Here is a 21,556-nt window from a genome sequence, read left to right on the forward strand (position 1 = left end):
TAGGGGTTCACATACTTTTTCTAACCTACACTGTGAATATTTAAATGATGTATTCAATATAGGCAAGAAAAATACAATAATTTGTGTAGTATTAGTTTAAGCACACTATGTTTGTCTATTGTTGTGACTTAGATGAAGATCGGGTCAAATTTGATGACCAATTTATGCAGAAATCCAGGTAATTCCAAAGGTTTCACATATTTTTTCTTGCCACTATGTAAATATGATATTTCAGTTTTTATTTTGAATACATTTGCTAAAATAAAAATCAAAAACAGTTTTTGCTTCATCATTATGGGGTACTGTGTGTAGATTGACTAGGAAAAAAATACATTTTAGAATAAGGCTGTAATGTAACAAAATTTGGAAAAAAGTGAAGGGGTTAGTGTTAGGTTTAAACAAACATGGTTTCCATATGTTTGATGTGTTTGATACCATTCCATTTATTCCATTCCATACATCACAATAGTTACTTCCACCAGCCTCCTCTGGCGTGTGCGTGTGCGTGTGCGTGTGTGGGTGTGGGTGTGTGTTTTCACAGGTGTGTCTGAGATGTAGTTTGTAAGCTGCTTTTTCTGTGCAAACAGTGATATACAGACATACTGTATGAATACCATAACACTGTAGCGATCCAAAGAACCTCCAGCTGTGGTTCTGTTCTCTTGCAGATCATGGCTCGCCTCCTGCTGCCTCATCACATCTGATATGGCACCGTTGAATAGGCTGGGTAACACTATATCCAGGAAAAAGACAAACAAATATTTATGTGGTGTAAATTACTGTGGTAATTTGTGCTGGTAAGGACGGTTATTTAGAGAAAAAAAACCCCCCAAAACAAACAAAGTACACTCTATAGCAAGTGTCAAACTCATTCCACGAAGAGCCTAGTGTCTGTGGTTTTTCGCTCCACCCTTGTACTTGATTGATGAATTAAGGTCACTAATTAGTAAGTAACCCTCACCTGGTTGTCTAGGTCTTAATTGAAAGGAAAAAACAAAAACCTGCAGACATTCGACCCCGTGGAATGAGTTTGACACCCCTGCTCTATTGGCTTTATACTCCAAAATATTGAAAGGAGAGAAATATACTGTATATGTAGAGAGTTTGTGACTTTCTTAATTTTTTTCTCAAATTCACCTTAAATGGCAAAAAGTAGAAAGCTTGTATGTCAAAAATCAGTGCATATTGTAATTGCTCATTTGGTAGACAAATGTGTTGTTACCTGCCTCTTATTAAGACAATGCAGCCTGATTCATTATCCCCATTTTTAAGTGATGAGAATTCTTCGAAAAATCCCCTCAGGCCAATGGAATGTTGTCTTATTCACAAATCACAAACATTGTATAGATTATAACAAATACTGAAGGGAACACTTTTAGAAAACTCGTCCTTTCACTATGAGAAGCCATGGTTGACAGCAAAGAGTTAACTGCCACTCTTCTTAAGAGGGGAGGAAAGCTACAGATGTCATCACAGAGTTGCTCATTCACCTGTGGCTAGGCAGAACCACATTATTCATACTGTTTACATAGGGTAAAATGTCTCCTTATAAATATGACTTGAAGTCACATTGAAGCAAGTATTCCTAGGCACACACTTGCTTGGGCACACACCCTCCTCTGGCATGAATTTGTCAGTATTGTGAGAACTTTATTACAGATAAGGCTGGCCGGCAATGACCAATAACCTCGCCTTACACTCAACCAATCAAGCCAGCTGAGGACTCCCTCACAACTGTCAGAGCATCAGACAGAGCTCCGACCACCTGAACGTTTTTGAGACACGGCTCCAGGCATCCTAATGACCCTCTCTTTGACACATCACTGCCTCATGACCTGAGGGCCACCATCATCTGTTACAACCTGACGACTGCGACAGCCAACCAGAGAGGATCACTGAGGTAAAGCCTACATATTAGACTCATCCACCACCAGAGGAGCTTGGGACTTGAGCTTCTGACTGCTATCTGTATTGTGACTCACTGTGGAACGCCTCAGCACTTTGACAAGAAGACAGTCCTTTGACAGACGCTCAGACAGATATCCAGAGTGACAGTCTCAGCTCAGACAGAATCAGCAGCCTACACCCCTGACCAGGTAAGTCTACGGGCACACCTGGGCTTGGGAGAGATGTTTATCATTTTGTAATTTTTTTATTTAACCTTTTATTTAACTAGGCAAGTTAGTTAAGAACAAATGTTTATTCACAATGACAGCCTAGGAACAGTGGGTTAACTGCCTTGTTCACGGGCAGAACGACAGATTTGTACCTTTTCAGCTCGGGGATTCGATCCAGCAACCTTTCAGTTACTGGCCCAACGCTCTAACCACTAGGTGGATTTTTAATGATGAAGTGGTAGACTTGCTTGAACTATGTAAGGATGTAGAGGTGGTGATTTTGATCAGTGTGATTTAAAAGGAGTTATATTCATGAGGATAGCAAACTATGGAACCAGTTTGATAGGATGTGTTTCAGCCAGGGATTGAGACTGTTGCAGTGGACTATTGGTGTTGTAGCTACAGTACCAGGCCATTCTTTACAGAAGGGGTCACAGTTCAAGACACTGATGATGCATGTTTGAAGGAAACACTAAGTTTATATTCACTTTTTCACTCTGTTACAGTTTTTGAGCACTTACAGATTCCCTTGTTTTTACTCTTGTGTTGCAATATCAGAGGTGATTCTCTTTTTTATGGCGTTTTCATTCCCCTCAGATATAAAGTGCAGGTGATTTTCTTTCCTTTTGATGCATTGACATTTCCTGATCTTTTCTGCATCCATGGCAAGTGCACAAAACTGCTTGTTAGTAATCACTCACTAGCAACGTTTTTCATTTTTATTAACAATGCCCCAAGGGGAACCAAAGCAGTTCAACAGGTTGCCATGAGAGTTTAACCACTCTCTGCTAATGATAATGTGTGCCTGAATTCTGATTGAAAGTTTAGAAGAATACAAACACACTCCGATTTTTTTTATGCTGGTAAAGTAGCTAGATAAAGAAATAGGTGTGCATTTTAAAGTAGCCCTCCCTTTGATTAATGTGTGGGAGAATGCAATGAGTAATACATGACCAAATATCTTCATATCGACTGAATTCCTCTGATATCAGTTTACCATTGTTATCCAGCAAGGTATATTTTTGGAGCCAGTGCTTTGTTCTAAAGCAATATTTCTTTCATGTGTAGTACAATAGTCACACATGCATGCACACATACCCACAAAGGAAAACATAGAAATGGAGCATGACTGTAAGACACTTCAATAAAGGGAAAGTATTCTTTAAGTATAACAGCATGTACAAATCATTAATGTTTTAATAGTTTTGAGAATCAATTGAGATGTATTCATTCTAATGAACTATTTCATTTTCCATAGAAGATGAAAGGCCCCCATTTTACAGTATTTAGTCAATTAACTTCCCTGTAATAACTCACCAATTATGTTACACTTAGTCTTGGAAACGATAAGCCATATGATCTGACCAAACCCCTCAAGCACTAAATAGTAATAAAACCTAGCGGTGTAAAGTACTTAAGTAAAAATACTTTTAAGTACTACTTAAGTAGTTTTTGGGGTATGTGTACTTTACTTTACTATTTATATTTTTGACAACTTTTACTTTAACTCCACTACATTCCTAAAGAAAATTATGTATTTTTACCCGATACATTTTCCCTGACACCCAAAAGTACTCGTTACATTTGAATGCTTAGCAGGACAGGAAAACAGTCCAATTCATGCACTTATCAAGAGAACATCCCTGGTCATCCCAACTGCCTTTGATCTGCCGGACTCACTAAACACAAATGCTTTGTTTTTAAATGATGTCTGAGTGTTGGAGTGTACCCCTGGCTATCGGTATATAAATAAAAAAGCTAAAATATCGTGCAGTCTGGTTTGCTTATTAGAAGTAATTTGAAATTATTTTTTACTTTTACTTATGTTTTAGCAATTACATTTACTTTTGATACTTAATTATTTTTAAACCAAATCATTTTTTACTTTTACTTATGTAGTATTTTACTGGGTGACATTTTCTATGAAGGTATCTTTACTTTAACTCAAGTATGACAAGTGGTTACTTTTTCCACCACTGTAAAAACCTAAAAGTCTTTCCCATGTGATATCTGGAAGGGCAGGTATTTTAACAAGCCATGTTGTCAGCAGTAAAATTTTATTTTATGTGATATGGATTTTCTAAGATAATTGGCATGAAAACGTCTCATGGTCTTGCGTGCCTAGTCCATCACCCAAAGACAAAAGCACCTGAAAACACACACCTAGGGGTAAGTATCTCTTCCATGATAATCTCTCTCAACTCTAGTCATCTTGGGAGGAAACGCTCCTAGGCTCAAACAGCTGCACTATACTGTCGTTTGTACACCTTAGTGTCAATGGCAACAGTACAAGATACAGCATAAGTCATACATAAGGATGGTGCATTCTGGTTTTGGTGCCCAGAGGCACAGCACTTCTCAGCAGTGTAATCCCTCCCGCTACATGAGCATGGCCAGGGCAGCATTATGAGCTGTTGCGGTCACACCATGGATATGGGCTGGGTTATTCATTATCCACCTTTTATCTAATATGCCATGAGGGCAGGGACTTTCCTTTTTACAATTAAGCTCAAATCAATCTTGGTGCCTAAAAAACTTAACCCTGTCAGTGTCCACCAGCACATGAGCAACCAGCCAGACATCCTAGGCCTAAGGCCTCAGTTTATAAGTGCTGATTCAGCTGTCATTGATACAGTATTGCATGACGTTATTACTTGACATTACAATATGTCTGTTACCTCAGGGTAAGATAAGAGGGCCCCCCCACCGTAGAATTAACTGTCACTCTGGTATCCAACTGAACTGTCGTTTCACCTGCAGGGTTTCATCCTATAGGGTTACTAATAACATGACAAAAAGTCACACCACACTCAAACGTGCTACTCTACATAATGAAATGATGTTTTTATGAAAAGAGATTGTTTAATTCAACATTTTGAAGAAGGTGCCAACAGACCAAAGAAAATGTATGAAATGTCATATTTGCTTTAGGATTACTACTGTTTAAATATTTGGGCATTTGGTCATGGTTTAAATGCAGAATAAAGACAGTACTGTCTGAGAGAATATAATTCCATGTGAATTGAAGGAAAATAAAACAGTCAAACAAAGTGACTAGAAAAGTGTAAATAGAAAGTGTCACTCATGGATGGCAGTTTCTGTTCTTCATCAGATATGATTACAAAAAAAGTTTGTTCTTACACATCTCATTTACTATGTCAATATATGAACAGTTTGCCATTGAGTTCGCTATTGTCTCCAATTGAGCCTCATGAGATACCGAAATTATATTTAGGTGTATCCAGTATAAATCCCTTTATACAACATGACTGATGAAAGTCTTCCTTTGTTTTCTCCAGCACTGTTGAAGCTATGGGGAGTCCAGGCTGTGACCGCATGAGAAGCACAGTGCACCTACCCCTGATGAGTTTCAGTGATTACTCCCACAGTGGGTCTGCCCTGAGGGCCTGGGAGGAGGAGGAGGACACCAAGCCGCCCCGGGGACTGATAAGTGTGCCTAAACACACCGCTCCTGAATGCAGCCTGCAAGGGGTCTTCCTGCCCTGCTTCGACATGCTCCTCACTGAAAACAGCTCGTGGCTGTTGAAGAAGTCTGAAGCAGCGCCCCCTGTGCCCCCCTGTAAGGCCCTGGAACAGTGCCCTGTCATCAACAGCCAGGGCCTGGGGCTCCCCTCTGGGCTAGAGGGACAGGTTGAGGAATGCTGTCTGGAGCAGGTTCAGAGCATGGTGTTGGGAGAGGTACTGAAGGACATAGAGACTGCCTGCATACTGCTCAACATTACTCCAGGTAGGAAAACTGTTAAATTACCAAGCTATTGTTTGCCTATAATTTGTTACAATACCATGTTATTACCACCTTATCCTGTCCTATAAACTGTGTTACCGTTTCATATGTTAAGTTCTCCAAAAGGTATAGACCTCATGCCTCTATCAGTCTCATGGTCTATTATGTTCACTACAGTTGAGCATGTGACCTGTCACTGTCAGTAGATTGGCTGAGGATAAGGACAAAAGAGCACAGAGAAAAGAGCACCTTTCATGCACTACTTTAACAGTTGAAGTACCCCCTTATGCACTATTGGATCTTACTTACAGCAAAGCAAACAAAACAGTGAAGGTCACCATTTAGGTTGGTCTTTCTTTATGTGACACTCTGACTTTATGGCAATGCCACTGACGATAGGCTAAACTCAATGAAAGGAAGTGTCTGGGGCCTCCCCGCCCTGTGCAAATGGCTCTGTTGACAATTCATCATTTCACACACTCACCAACTCGGTACCTGTCAAAAAGAAAATAAACAAATATGAGTTCAGAAATTGCGTACAGTACAATGCACACACACACACCTCATCTCCTTCTCCTCAAAGGCTCCTTAAAGATGCACTAGCTCACATTTGAATAGGTAACCTATGCATTTGCATGAGTGCCAACCAGTGATTTATATATAGACTAGATGACTGCAGGGGTGCTGTTTTGAAGCTTCTGCGACTCCATCTTGGCACTCCCCCACCATTGTTAAGCTATAGAAATGCATTTGTTCATGTTTACATTTGTTTTTGCCACATTTATTATATTACAGACACCTTAATGCATACATTTAAATTATATTATGTCAGCTAAACATACAAATAAAACATGAAAATACAGTGGGGGAAAAAAGTATTTGATCCCCTGCTGATTTTGTACGTTTGCCCACTGATAAAGAAAGGATCAGTCTATAATTTTAATGGTAGGTTTATTTGAACAGTGAGAGACAAAATAACAACAAAAATATCCAGAAAAATGCATGTCAAAAATGTTATAAATTGATTTGCATTTTAATGAGGGAAATAAGTATTTGACCCCCTCTCAATCAGAAAGATTTCTGGCTCCCTGGCTCCCAGGTGTCTTTTATACAGGTAACGAGCTGAGATTAGGAGCATACTCTTAAAGGGAGTGCTCCTAATCTCAGCTTGTTACCTGTATAAAAGACATCTGTCCACAGAAGCAATCAATCAATCTGATTCCAAACTCTCCACCATGGCCAAGACCAAAGAGCTCTCCAAGGATGTCAGGGACAAGATTGTAGACCTACATAAGGCTGGAATGGGCTACAAGACCATCGCCAAGCAGCTTGGTGAGAAGGTGACAACATTTTGTGCGATTATTCGCAAATGGAAGAAACACAAAAGAACTGTCAATCTCCCTCGGCCTGGGGCTCCATGCAAGATCTCATCTCGTGGGGTTGCAATGATCATGAGAACGGTGAGGAATCAGCCTAGAACTACACGGGAGGATCTTGTCAATGATCTCAAGGCAGCTGGGACCATAGTCACCAAGAAAACAATTGGTAACACACTACGCCGTGAAGGACTGAAATCCTGCAGCGCCCGCAAGGTCCCCCTGCTCAAGGACAACTGGTGAAAGTGTTGTGGTCTGATGAGACCAAAATGGAGCTCTTTGGCATCAACTCAACTCGCCGTGTTTGGAGGAATGCTGCCTATGACCCCAAGAACACCATCTCCACCGTCAAACATGGAGGTGGAAACATTATGCTTTGGGGGTGTTTTTCTGCTAAGGGGACAGGACAACTTCACCGCATCATTTTGACCGGGCCATGTACTGTCAAATTTTGGGTGAGAACCTCCTTCCCTCAGCCAGGGCATTGAAAATGGGTCGTGGATGGGTATTCCAGCATGACAATGACCCAAAACACACGGCCAAGGCAACAAAGGAGTGGCTCAAGAAGAAGCACATTAAGGTCCTGGAGTGGCCTAGCCAGTCTCCAGAACTTAATCAAATCAAATCAAATGTATTTATATAGCCCTTCGTACATCAGCTGATATCTCAAAGTGCTGTACAGAACCCAGCCTAAAACCCCAAACAGCAAGCAATGCATGTGAAAGAAGCACGGTGGCTAGGAAAACTCCCTAGGAAAAACTCCCTAGAAAGGCCAAAAACCTAGGAAGAAACCTAGAGAGGAACCAGGCTATGAGGGGTGGCCAGTCCTCTTCTGGCTGTGCAGGGTGGATATTATAACAGAACATGGTCAAGATGTTAAAATGTTCATAAATGACCAGCATGGTCAAATAATAATAATCATAGTAGTTGTCGAGGGTGCAACAAGCACGTCCGGTGAACAGGTCAGGGTTCCATAGCCGCAGGCAGAACAGTTGAAACTGGAGCAGCAGCACAGCCAGGTGGACTGGGGACAGCAAGGAGTCATCATCCCAGGTAGTCCTGAGGCATGGTCCAAGGGCTCAGGTCCTCCGAGAGAAAGACAGAAAGAGAGAAAGAGAGAATTAGAGAGAGCATATTTAAATTCACACAGGACACCGGATAAGACGAGAAATACTCCAAATGTAACAGACTGACCCTAGCCCCCCGACACATAAACTACTGCAGCATAATGCCATAGAAAATCTGTGGAGGGAGCTTAAGGTTTGATTTGTCAAAACATTAGCCTCGAAACCTTAATGACTTGGAGAAGATCTGCAAAGAGGAGTGGGACAAAATCCCTCCTGAGATGTGTGCAAACCTGGTGGCCAACTAAAAGAAACGTCTGACCTCTGTGACTGCCAAAAAGGGTTTTGCCACCAAGTACTAAGTCATGTTTTGCAGAGGGGTCAAATACTTATTTCCCTCATTAAAATGCAAATCATTTTATAACATTTTTGACATGCGTTTTTCTGGTTTTTTGTTGTTATTCTGTCTCTCACTGTTCAAATAAACCTACCATTAAAATTATAGACTGATCATTTCTTTGTAAGTGGGCAAACGTACAAAATCAGCAGGGGATCAAATACTTTCCCCCCCCCACTGTATATATATACAGTTGAAGTCGGAAGTTAACATACACTTAGGTTGGAGTCATTAAAACAAGTTTTTCAACCACCCCAAATTTCTTGTTAACTATAGTTTTGGCAAGTCGGTTAGTACATCTACTTTGTGCATGACATAATTGTTGATACAACAATTTTCCAGCAATTGATTACAGACAGATTATTTCACTTATAATTCACTGTATCACAATTCCAGTGGGTCAGAAGTGTCACGTCCTGACCAGTAAAAGGGGTTGTTTGTTATTGTAGTTTGGTCAGGGTGTGGCAGGGGGTGTTTGTTTTGTGTGTTTCGAGGTTTTTGGCTTATGTTCTATATTTTCTATTTTGGTTCTAGTTTTCTATTTCTATGTTTCTTTTTCCATGTTTAGCCGAGTATGGTTTCAAATCAGAGGCAGGTGTTTTTCGTTGTCTCTGATTGGAAGCCATACTTAGGCAGCATGTTTTTTCCTTTGGGTTTGTGGGTGGTTGCTTTCTGTATAGTCTGTGTACCTTGCAGAACTGTTGATTGTTGGTTTGTTGTTTAAGTGTTCACTCTCATTAATAAATTACGAAGATGAGCACTATACCCGCTGCGTTTTGGTCACCTTTCATCAACGCTTGTGACATACATAGCATCAGCAATACAGGGTTTATATACATCATTGGTGCCAACAGTGCCATTGTATTTAACTGTATATATAACTTGCTGTGGATAAATGTTTACCATTATATTGGTCCATCATGAACAACTCATCTCCTGTGCAGACCCCATGGAGTGGAATTGTGGGAACGTCCAGAAGTGGCTGCTGTGGACAGAGCACCTGTACAGACTACCCCAGGTGGGCAAGGTGTTCCAGGAGCTCAGTGGAAAGGATCTGTGCTCCATGACAGAGGAGGACTTCAGGCAGCGCTCGATGCAGTGTGGACACCTGCTGTACGCTCATCTGGACATCTGGAGATCAGGTAGGACAACTGATAACCTTCAATGGGTCCATTTACTTGTACTGTGGTATACATAACATGGCATGTATTTCATCTTCGGTGTGAGTCATTCCATTGTAAAAGTATTGCGTGTTTTATAGCCACAAGCCGAAGGAATACCAGGCTCATTCACCATATAGATTGTGCTGTAGTTTTCAGGTATTTTCTTGTGTCGAGATAACAAATGTGTAATTCTGTTCTATGTTGTTTTTGTCACAGCTGCATGCATGAAGGAGCCCTGCACACCAGGAGATAACAGGTTACATGGTGCTGAGGAGTCGTGGCCAAAGGCAGACTCCTCCTGCTCAGGCCAGCCCATCCACCTGTGGCAGTTTCTTAGAGAGCTGCTCCTCAAGCCGCACAACTACGGACACTGCATCCGCTGGCTCAACAAGGAGAAAGGTGAGTGGGCAGGGAGAAGCCATAAGGGTGGAGTGCATGCGGGTGTATGGTGTACATTTCAGGCAACCCTCCTAGGTTTGAGGCTGAGGGTGTCCTAAAATGTACACAGTACGGGTGAGAAAAGTTTGCCATGGGAGCTGACTTGGGTTATTCAACATTGGGGCTTATTGTGCATTGGTTGCTGAAAAAGGTTAAATGTTCCATCTCTCAAAAATAGTTTTTCTTATAATCATCAGGAATCTTCAAAATAGAAGACTCGGCTTATGTGTCCAGGTTATGGGGCATCAGGAAGAACCGTCCAGCTATGAACTATGACAAGCTGAGTCGCTCTATCCGACAGTACTACAAGAAAGGCATCATCCGCAAGCCTGATGTGTCCCAGAGACTGGTCTACCAGTTTGTCCACCCTGTATGAACCTGTGGGGCAGCCAGCCAGAAGAGAAGATTAGTGTTGATGATGACTGGAGACCACTATCTAGCCAAACAGGTTTTGGCAAAAGTGTTGTTTTAGCTCCAGCAACGCAATGTATAGACTGCCTCCTGCATTGTGCACTCCTGCCTAATTCCAATATTATTAGGTAAACTGATTGGATATGGGGTTTTGTCATTTTTTATTGCCACATTGCATTAGATATGCAAAGTTTTACATTTCCAATATTTCCAATACTATTTGTCCAATATTTCATTTTCACGAAGGTCAAAAACATATGTCTGTATTCTTTTTCTCTGATTGTGACTTCACATTACTGTAACCACCATTATTGACTTTAAGGTGGTTTCTCTTTCATTTACATTACACAATGTCCCTCGGATATAAAAGCATTGGTACAGTCCATGGCATTTTGTTACAGGCCGGGTGAATATTGGAGTGAATGTGTGCAATGTGGTTACTACTGATCTGTAGTGGTATTCCCATGTATGGGGCTCTTCACGAGTCACAAGTAAGCACAGCTGTTAACCACACAGATCTGATGTTTACGTTGGTAATTTCATTTAAGAATAGAGAAATGATTTGACTCCGGTGCCCGTTCACTGGCGGAAGAATCAAGTCTAATAGGAATTTGTGAATACAGTAAACTACTGTAATATAAGCATTTCAATACCATTGCCACATTTCAAGTGCTAGAATCCATATGTAGAGACAAACACCAGTGACAGAAGCCCTGTTTATACCTGGTTCTAACATGCTGCCTTTGTCCTGATCTTGTCCACATTCTGATTGTGCCCACATTTTTAGACAAGTGAAGACGATTAAAAGAAACATTGTGATCAAATCTTATAAGTGTAAACAGGCAAGATCAGGTCAAGATCATGACGAAGGACGCGTGTTAATGGCAGGTATAAACAGGGCTAGAGATTATTGACTGAATACATACTGTACACATGTTAGAACATAATATTGAATATTTATAATGAGAGTGTGAGCAAGATGTCTTTTGTAAATATTGAGGTATAATGACCTAAAGCATACTGTATATCCTTCTATGTGTTTACATACTGAATGTGTCTAAAATAAAATGACACAATGTGTATTTTTCTGCTTTCTCATCAAGCACCCTGAGACTACAATCATAGCATATCACAATGTACAGTCAAAATCCATTCAAGAAACACACAAATGACACAAAACGTTTTGTTTGTATTCTCAACAAACTTGTTTTCCCCTTTCAAACCAATATCGCAATATTGACACCATCACAACAACTTTGATTCAGGATTTTCATTACTATCATAAGTATTATCATAATCATAATCATCTTTATGCATATTTAAATGAACCTTTTGTTACATTAAGATGAACAGGCACTACACCAGTTAGGAGATCAAATTACATCACTAACTATAAACATACATACACTGCTAATACAGGGTTTTCACGACATGAGCCGTGTCGCCCTTGTGTGCATAAGGAAGAGAAAAATCAACATAAAAAAGCATTTACATATACACTGTTTTTTACTGCCTCAACATAGTTAGGTTTCCTTTCCAACTCAACACAGTTGTACAGTTACAATATAATATAATCTTTAAATTACATCATCATATACAAATTTGACAGCGTGGGGTAACGTCACGCTCTGGTACATTGACAATTCCATTGCAATGAAATTCATACGATATGGTACCTATAACGTAATATGCTTTTCCATTGCTGTTATTTTGTTGTAACACATTTACATGTATGACACTACATTTTTCTTAGTATTCGATCACTTGCATTTTTTTCATTTTTTTCTTTACAATTACACAACTCATGATGATAAGGATGTTTGCCCCCAAAATATCTACCCGAGATGTGTGTGTGTGTGTTCCTCTGTGTGTGTGTGTTCTTCTGTGTGTGTGTGTGTGTGTGTGTGTGTGTGTGTGTGTGTGTGTGTGTGTGTGCGTGTTCCTGTGTGTGTGTTCCTCTGTGTGTGTGTGTGTGTGTGTGTGTGTGTGTGTGTGTCAGTGTGTGTTCCTCTGTGTGTGTGTGTGTGTTCCTGTGTGTGTGTGTGTGTGTGTTCCTGTGTGTGTGTGTGTGTGCGTGTGTGTGTGTGTGTGTGTGTGTGTGTGTGTGTGTGTGTGTGTGTGTGTGTGTGTGTGTGTGTGTGTGTGTGTGTGTGTGTGTGTAAACGACATAGGATATCTCGATGATATTAGTTATTTTTGCTAGGCTGGACAGCTTACACTAATACACATTACTTGTGAGCTGGTGATATGATCTCTCAACAGTGATACCAAGACCTGGTGAAGTCTCCTCTTAAGCCTTAACCTAAACACATCCTGTCGTTAGAAAATGTTCTACGACATCAAACTTGAAGAGAGACCTACTGTATAACCTCATGTTCATGAGCATTCTGCTCTCACAACATCATCGCATGTGTGATTTAAATAGCTTACCATTGGCAACAATATTTGCATCGGACAACATCTGATAAGTTAGATTTCTCAACAAGTACTGTAGTGTTTTCTGTATATTTAAGCAATAAGGCACGAGGGGGTGTGGTATATGGCCAATATACCACGGCTAAGGGCTGTTATTACGCACAACGCAACTCGCAGTGCCTGGATACAGACCTTAGCCGTGGTATATTGGCCATATATCACAAACCCCAGAGGTGCCTTATTGCTATTATAAACTGGTTACCAATGTAATTAGAACAGTATAAATAAATGTGTATTCAAAGCAGGGGCTGCATTAGGTGTGAGCATGTGAAGTATACTACTGGGAGCAATCTAAAGTAGAGTTAATTACTGTAGACAAAGAAATGATTTCTGATATACTGTGGTCACTGTTGTATGCAACTGGCCTACCTGGTTAAATAAAGGTGAAATAAAAAATAAAACAAAAATGCTCTTGTCTTCCCCCATGTGGATCGCCTATTGAATGAACACAGAAATATTCAGAGGACAGGAAGCAGTTAGTTGCATGAGTTGCATCTTGACAAGAAAATCCTTGACAGGGTTATGTGATATGTGAGTTATTGCATGGATAGAGAGAGTTTTATACATTTTCGGATTTCGGTCATTCTTTGGCCTAAGTAGGTAAATGGGCTCAAAACCACTTTTTTTCTGGTAGCGTTCTCTATGACAATGGAACAAAACATGCCTAGTTAAACACAGCATGTCTCCTTCCATGCCCCTACAATAGTACATTCATGTCCACGTTTCCATTTTAAGACAAGGATCTGCAGCATGGTACCGTCAAGATTGATGATCCTATTTTACAAGGAGACAACCATCAAACAGTAACATAGTTCAAAACCATTTTTCCTATATGCTGTTTTCCCCCTACAGCAGGAAAACAACTAAATTCACATTAAATATGCCTGAATACATCACCTGAACAATCAAATTGTCCAAAACGTTCTTGTCAGCACTGACAGATTAAATCAAAGCAAGCTGGTGATAATACCTTGCCTACTGACCCTAAAATGCAGAAGTTCCCTCACAGGTATTCTAGATATAACACAGCAATAGATCGAAATGAACAGATATTCTAAAAATACCTCGCAATTAACGGAAATGAGATGTTTGGATTCAATGGTGGTGAAAAAAATCTATCCACCCTCTCCACTTCCGGGTATGAAGGCAGACACAAGCTCATGGTGCTATTCCAATGCTGTGTCTGTGTCTAATGGTGAACTTCGGTCCTCTGCATTGGTCATATCAGGGGATTAGTTGCATCTTGTAGCCTTAATATGGCTTGAAGGTTAAGGGAATGCATGTTGCATAGCACATGCTGCTATTGCAAACCAATTGAGAAACAGAGACAAACAGATACTGTACCACTGCACAACTGGTAAAAGGGATGAGACCAAATCACAAAAGAGAAAATAATCAAATCTAGGATACATTTTGTGGTACTTTTAACACTACACAGCATTCCCAATGTAAGGAGGAGGACTGAACACACACAGCATCGAAACTGCTACACAAAACGGTGTCATATATACACAATGCAGGCTGAGTAGCTTGTTCTGGTTAAACCGGCAGGTAAATAGAATTGGGTACATTATCGTCACACTGTTATAGGAGAATATACTGCAAAAACGTTGAATCATCTGCATGATCTTTATATTGAACACAGCTACACAAATGTGTCCCTGCATTGGCTTGATGTTACAGTATGTTTGAGTGTGTGTACACTGGAATAAATGCTGCTCCTGTTTTAGTGTTTACGTCCTCCTCACTCCAAATACTGGATAAATATAATATACTACTAATATACTAAGATTTTATTTAGGCAAGACTCTGATTGGCGCATCTGTTGGGCAAGGGATGTGTTGCTCGTAAGTCTCTGGCTATGTGCAGTGCGATTGGATGAGACAGTCCGAGCTGCCTCCAATGGCATGTCCTCCTCCTTTGGGGTCATTAGATCTCCTCGACGTAATTGGCCGGGTACAGTCCCTCTCGGCCTGTATCCAGGCGACCTCTACACCAGCCTTGGTCATCTTCATCCTCAGTCTTGGTCAGTTCATCACCTGTGAAGAACATATGTACATTAGTTCTTAATCAACATGCATTCTATGCTCTTTTCCATGGTCAATAGTACATTTGGTCACCTTCATTGTTTCCTTTATCATGTCACTATTAGCAAAGATCAGGCAGGATGTGCATCATGTTGTTAGGAAGGCCCTACTAACACCATCTAACATAGGGATTTTCAGAAGACAATTGCTAATAACTAGCAGGTGCCTGTAATTGAAGGAAGTGGAATGTGGCCATCATTGACTAACCACTACTATCTTCCTCCAGGAATAGAGGAGCTTCGAAATGGGATGAACAGAGATAGCGGGACATTTCCTGTGACCTCATCTCCACCCCCCTATCAAGCCAGCCTGTTCATGATATACCATGTGATACTGATAGTGTCAGTTCCAGAGTTTGGCTTACACTGTTGGACTCAAGAATAGGCTTTAGCTGCGAATGCATTGTAGACAAATGAAGAGACATTAAAGATGGTGAAGTGTTGTCGTTGCTTACCAGCTTTGAAGGTGAGTTCATCTTGTTCCTGTCCGTCATAATCATACAGAGCACGCACTCGCACCCCGGACGCGGTCCCGGTCCCAGCACCCCCTTTCCCTGCACTGCCAGAGTCTTCCTCGAAGGAGTTACCATTTCCACCCCCGTTGGTCTCACCGCCTGAGTAGGCTGCAGGCGCATCGTCATCGGACCACTCAGTGGAGTAGGCCTGGTTCTTCTCATAGCTGCTCACACTGCAATGGAAGAGTTAGAGAAGATACAGGGGTTTGATAGGGAGAATTTAATCAAAAATACAAACATTACTGTACCGTAGACTAGAGCAACTGTTATTAACAGAGTGAATGAAATACATAAATAATCAACATCAATCCAGTTAATTATATGGAGACTGCAAAAAAAAGTCACGGCATCATGTTAGATCCCAGGGTGTATGATACAATTTAAGTAGTTGGACTAAGGTAGGTCCCGGCGTGGCAGTAGCTGGTGTGTGGCAGTAGCAGGTGTGTGGCAGTAGCTGGTGTGTGGCAGTAGCTGGTGTGTGGCAGTAGCTGGTGTGTGTGGCAGTAGCTGGTGTGTGTGGCAGTAGCTGGTGTGTAGCGGTAGATGGTTTGTGTGGCGGTAGCAGGTGTGTGTGGCGGTAGCTGGTGTGTGGCAGTAGCTGGTGTGTGTGGCAGTAGCTGGTGTGTGTGGCAGTAGCTGGTGTGTGTGGCAGTAGCTGGTGTGTGGCAGTAGCTGGTGTGTGTGGCAGTAGCTGGTGTGTGTGGCAGTAGCTGGTGTGTGTGGCAGTAGCTGGTGTGTGTGGCAGTAGCTGGTGTGTGTGGCAGTAGCAGGTGTGTGGCAGTAGCAGGTGTGTGTGGCAGTAGCTGGTGTGTGTGGCAGTAGCAGGTGTGTGTGGCAGTAGCTGGTGTGTGTGGCAGTAGCTGGTGTGTGTGGCAGTAGCTGGTGTGTGTGCAGTAGCAGGTGTGTGGCAGTAGCAGGTGTGTGGCAGTAGCAGGTGTGTGGCAGTGGTGTTTGATCAGTGTTTTGGTCCTCTCACCTGCCACGGTCACCAGGTGGTGCCACATGATCAGCGCTGATGCTGATCAATTGAAGGAAGACAGAAAAACAAATGATATGGCATCATAGGAGATATCGATATGAACCCTGGCATGTCATTGTGTGTGTGTGTGTGTGTGTGTGTGTTTGTGTCAGTAGTAGTTTGACCAGTGGAGTGGTCCTCTCACCTGCCACGGTCTCCAGGTGGTGCCACATGGTCAGTGCTGGGGGTCGGTGGGGCCCCAGCCGGCTTCTGCACCTTCTCCCTCTTAACAACAGCAGCAGTAGCATCTGGGTTGTACTCCTGGAGGTCAGAGCAGAGGATAAATACTTCTGAAAGTCTATACTGAAGCAGAGCCTCAGATCTGGCCAATGTCCTTCACTTTTCCTTTTAAATCAGAAAGTAGGCTAAATCAACAATCTTACAAATGCATGAAACTGTATTAAGAAGTCGTATCAAAAAGCAATATTTGCATCTGGGGGGAATTAATAAAAAAATACCTGAACCTTTGTTACATGTTGTAAATAATCCTGAAAAGCAAGTATATGGATGAAATGCGGAGAATATAGGCCGCATTACCTCGAACATTGGCCAGTTCATATGCATGCCAGGGCCATGGTGGTTGCTAAACCACTGCAGGTCCTCCTGTGTGTTGGCACCCAGGATGGTGCGCTCCAGTTCTCTGTACACTGTACTATAGCTGGGGAGAGGAGGACAGAGAGCACATTGTGACACGCAGAGAGAGAAGGAGCCTGTTTAATTAAGCAATAAGGCCCGATGGGGTGTGCTATATGACCAATACACCACGGCTAAGGGCTGTTCTTATGCACGACGCAACATGGAGTGCCTGGATACAGCCCTGACTGTTTTGTCATACCCATGGTATACGGTCTGATATACCACGGCTGTCAGCCAATCAGCATTCAGGGCTTGAACCACCCAGTTTTTATGAGACAATAACACATTAGGGCTGCCAGCGCCAACTGTCCAGCACTAATGGTGCTGTTTCCTGTAGAGTTTCTAGTTGTTTATGAAGCTCCACTACTCAGAACAGCGTGGAATGGTTGAAAGACAAAGCCATTCGATCAATTCATAGCATGAGGTGAAGCTACACAGAACACAGACAGTACATTTGCATTCAAATTGGCGTAGTGAGGTAGTCGCGACAGATGGGTATTATTCCACCAGAAGGTGGAGACAAAAACACAGAATAACTGACAGTCAAGCCCTACAAATGACGACATTTCATGGTGATACTGCCAAGAATTGAGGAGTAAGATGCTATAATGGACAATAAAATGGACGATTCAAATGCACCACACCACATAAAAGTTACAAGGGATTTTTCTCTTTTCACCGCTGTCACTGGGACACTGTCTGTATCTGCATAACTGTATTAGAGGGAGCTGAGACCTGGGTTTTTAGTTATTAGCTTACCATTACCCTGTCTATGGTTGATTTATGGGTTATCACCAATACTGTGGTCCAAAAGGCCCATGTTAGTACTCCACACCACACCATAAAAGCCTATACTCATCCTCCATTCAGATCATAAACCAAGACTATGCATCCAGGAAACAGCTTGAATTAACTCCTTATTCCAATCACCATGGAACCTGACTTTGTATCACATGCAATTTGGTCCACAGTCAAGAATATGACAAGAGTTCACTCTGACATGATGCAATTTGGCTGAAATGTCATTAACTGCATCCTCTGTATAATTGGTGTTGTGACTCTGAAAGACTGAAATGTGTTGAAATTAATCTATTTGAAAGGAACTGTAATGAAAGCAACATCATAAGCACATTGGAGTAAATTCCCTCTGAATGTAATATTTCAACTAATCCATAGACTCGACTAATAACATAAAGCAAAGAAGAGATCAATACTGTAATGAAGGTATTCTGACTATATTAGATACACTAATGTAGAACATCTTTTCAAGGCAGATTTGCTGTTGTGTAGATGAGTCCAAGTCGATAATATGTACATACGTATACGTACTGTACCAACTGAAATTGAAGACAGACATGTTTTTCCTCTATAACCTTTCAGTTCAAAGGCCATGTGGGAGGAAAGGTTGATGGAGATGATTTAATACAGCAGGATGGGCTACAGTATGTATGGGACGATAGAGGATAACACCAGTCACTGACCTTTGGTTCTCAGTGAGATTGAGGTGGCGTTTGATGTCCAGCAGGATCTCCTTGAGGAAGGTGAGCCTTTTGACCTCGTGCTGCTGGCACTGGTCAAACACCTGCTCCATGCTCTCCTGGTACGGGGGAGTGACAGCACTCAGCTCCGACAGAGACTTCTCATACTTCTCCTTAGCCTGGAGGATGATAAGGACAATATCAGCTCTGACAGAGACTTCTCATACTTCTCCTTAGCCTGGGGGATGATAAGGACAACACGAGGAGTTGGACACAGTGTATTTCATCCAAAAGAGGTAAGAAGAGCTATGCTACTGCAGATAGATGTAATGTATCATTCTAATCAACAACAGGCAGTGCAAACATTTCTGCTCTTTTTGTTACCAGAGCTCCATGAATAGAGTGGGAGATCCACCTTCATGGATGATTGGGGCAGCAGGTAGACTAGTGGTTAGAGCATGGGACCAGTAACCGAAAGGTTGCTGGATCGAATCCCCTTGTACAAATCTGTCGTTCTGCCCCTGAACAAGGCAGTTAACCCACTGTTCCTAGGCCGTCATTGTAAATAAGAATTTGTTCTTAACTGACTTGCCTAGTTAAATAAAATAAATGTCCTGTCTGATCACGAGAGTAATCTGCCACACTGCATTGATTCTGTTTTTCACAGCTTATTTCACTTAAGCCGCTAACAGAAACAGACTAATGTACTTAGTATACTGCAATAACACACACACCATGGTGTTAATAGCACCATATATATTTTAAAACAGATGGAATGACACTAGATTACATGGAATTTTCTCCTGTTTGATATGTAGAACGTCAAATGGCATCGTGTAAATTCAGCTCGAAGTCTTACCTTTTCATACATTTGTACAGAAAAGGTTGTCTCTCTGGACAGCTTTAAAAATAAAGTAAAAATATGTTTGATGTCTACTGTGCCCATATGAATAACCCCTATGATGTAACCGGAATGATGAGATAGATGTTCTTCTTCTCTGTTTTTGTTTTATTATTTCACTGCCATACTGTGTTCGATCTTGTCTAGCCATCTTGTCTCAAGAGGACCACAATGGAAATAAGTCCCAGACTTTATTGTGCGTTATCCTCCATGATTTTATTCACGTGCATGTATGGCTTTTTGTTTTATGTGTGCTTGTTTTTTTTTAAATGGTCAAATGAATAAACTAAACAAAAAAAAAAAAAATGTGTTGCTCTATCTTCCATTTGTTAGACCCTGAGCCTCTCTGTCTCACCTTCTGCACGTCGTGTTTGCACTTGTCTGTTTTCTCATGGAGTTTCTTCTGCTGGTCAGTTGTGACGGAGGCCTGTGTCTTCCCATCTGCCTCGCGGGTGGCGGCCAGTTTCTCCTCCTTACATGCCATGTGGTATGTTTTCTTAGCAGTCTCCATCTGTGGAAGCACATACAGAATCTTAGTATCCCTATAGATAAACTGTATAAATACTAATACATCTAAGTGACTTAATTGAGTTACTTTCACAAGGCAATGTTGTTCTCTGATGCTAAGCTTGGATGAGTGATGCAGCAAGAGTCATTATGGTACACAAAACAGAACTAACACATATGCCAATAGCTATAGTACCTAGCTGTTTGGCAGAGCAACTTGTATGTTGACTCAGATGTAGGTCAAACGGCCATTGCTTTGAAGATGGCCTCTGTAAACCCTATTAGGCCTGATTCCAGTGGGTTCCAGTCCAAGGACAACTGTGTAGTGTGCGTCACCTATCCTACACCCATACAGTACCTTTGCAGCCAGACACACTCTTCGGAAAAAAGGAGCTATCTAGAACCTTAAAGGGTTCTTCGGCTGTCCCCATAGAAGAACCCGTTGAATTCCCTTTTTCATTTCAGGTAGAACCCTTTTGGTTCCATGTAGAACCCTTTCAACAGAGGGTTCTACCTGGAACCAAAAAGGTGCTCCTATGGGGACCACATTTTTTCTAAGAGTGCAGACTGATGCACAGCCAAATGAACTAATCTAACCAGTTGTGGTCTCAGAGGTCAGTCATGAAGACAGCCAAGTGCATCAAATGCCTACTCACATATCAAATATAGTGTACCCTGTATTGGATTTAAGAATAAAGTGGTTTTCCTGTTAGAAATGCAAGTACACATGGAGGATACAACAGATCCCCTTCCCTAACCCTTCCAGTCAATTTACCTCTTTGAGCTTCTTGGCCCATGGTTTCTGGGCCTTCTTGAAGCCCTCGTCGGCCTCTTTGGCCTCCTTGAAGCCTCCGATCATCTGCTTGTGGTACGCCTCCTTCTGCCAGTTCTTCACCTTCTCCAGGTCTTCGTTGAGCAGGCCGTTCTTCACCTCCTGGTGCAGCTCACTCACCTTCTCAGCCTCGGTCATCACACCCAGCCAGGCCCTCTCCACAGTGCCATACTGGGGTCCTGGGGTTAGAGAATATCACAGGGCAACATTCAATCACAACATATAGGTGACAGAAAAATATGATGGACAATATGAACGTGACTAACTCAGTGTCAGCCCTGAGATTGGAAGGTTGGAAACTTGATCCCTGACCAAGTCATGCCAAAGATTGTAAAAAGAGACCCAATGCACCTGTGCGTGGCACTAAGCATTAAGGAGATAGATTGGGGTTAAGGCC

At 41.8% G+C, this 21,556-nt stretch overlaps 2 protein-coding genes across 4 annotated transcripts in view; one reads left to right on the forward strand and one right to left on the reverse strand.

The window, feature by feature from the left end:
* The first annotated feature begins 1,596 nt into the window (after positions 1–1,596).
* Positions 1,597–11,793, forward strand: LOC106572345 (SAM pointed domain-containing Ets transcription factor). Its single transcript, XM_014146390.1, has 5 exons — positions 1,597–2,096; positions 5,417–5,865; positions 9,644–9,841; positions 10,079–10,261; positions 10,498–11,793. The coding sequence occupies exons 2-5, from the start codon at positions 5,430–5,432 to the stop codon at positions 10,674–10,676; spliced, it is 996 nt and encodes a 331-aa protein (XP_014001865.1). The 5' UTR covers positions 1,597–2,096; positions 5,417–5,429; the 3' UTR covers positions 10,677–11,793.
* Positions 11,794–12,897: 1,104 nt separating this feature from the next.
* Positions 12,898–21,556, reverse strand: part of LOC106572344 (protein kinase C and casein kinase substrate in neurons protein 1) — a 51,747-nt gene continuing 43,088 nt past the window's right edge. For 2 of the 3 annotated variants that reach the window (XM_014146386.2, XM_014146388.2), the window contains 8 exons: positions 21,103–21,338; positions 20,176–20,331; positions 18,923–19,098; positions 17,343–17,463; positions 16,951–17,066; positions 16,764–16,805; positions 15,728–15,960; positions 12,898–15,225 (listed from right to left, as the gene is read on the reverse strand). In XM_014146386.2, coding sequence (XP_014001861.1) covers positions 15,116–15,225; positions 15,728–15,960; positions 16,764–16,805; positions 16,951–17,066; positions 17,343–17,463; positions 18,923–19,098; positions 20,176–20,331; positions 21,103–21,338 — 1,190 coding nt within the window. In that variant the 3' untranslated portion in view covers positions 12,898–15,115. The remainder of the gene's footprint in view (positions 15,226–15,727; positions 15,961–16,763; positions 16,806–16,950; positions 17,067–17,342; positions 17,464–18,922; positions 19,099–20,175; positions 20,332–21,102; positions 21,339–21,556) is intronic. The other variant, XM_014146389.2, reaches the window with a different exon arrangement.

The sequence above is a fragment of the Salmo salar genome, chromosome ssa15, assembly GCF_905237065.1.
Source record: "Salmo salar chromosome ssa15, Ssal_v3.1, whole genome shotgun sequence".
NCBI classification, from domain to species: Eukaryota; Metazoa; Chordata; class Actinopteri; order Salmoniformes; family Salmonidae; genus Salmo; species Salmo salar.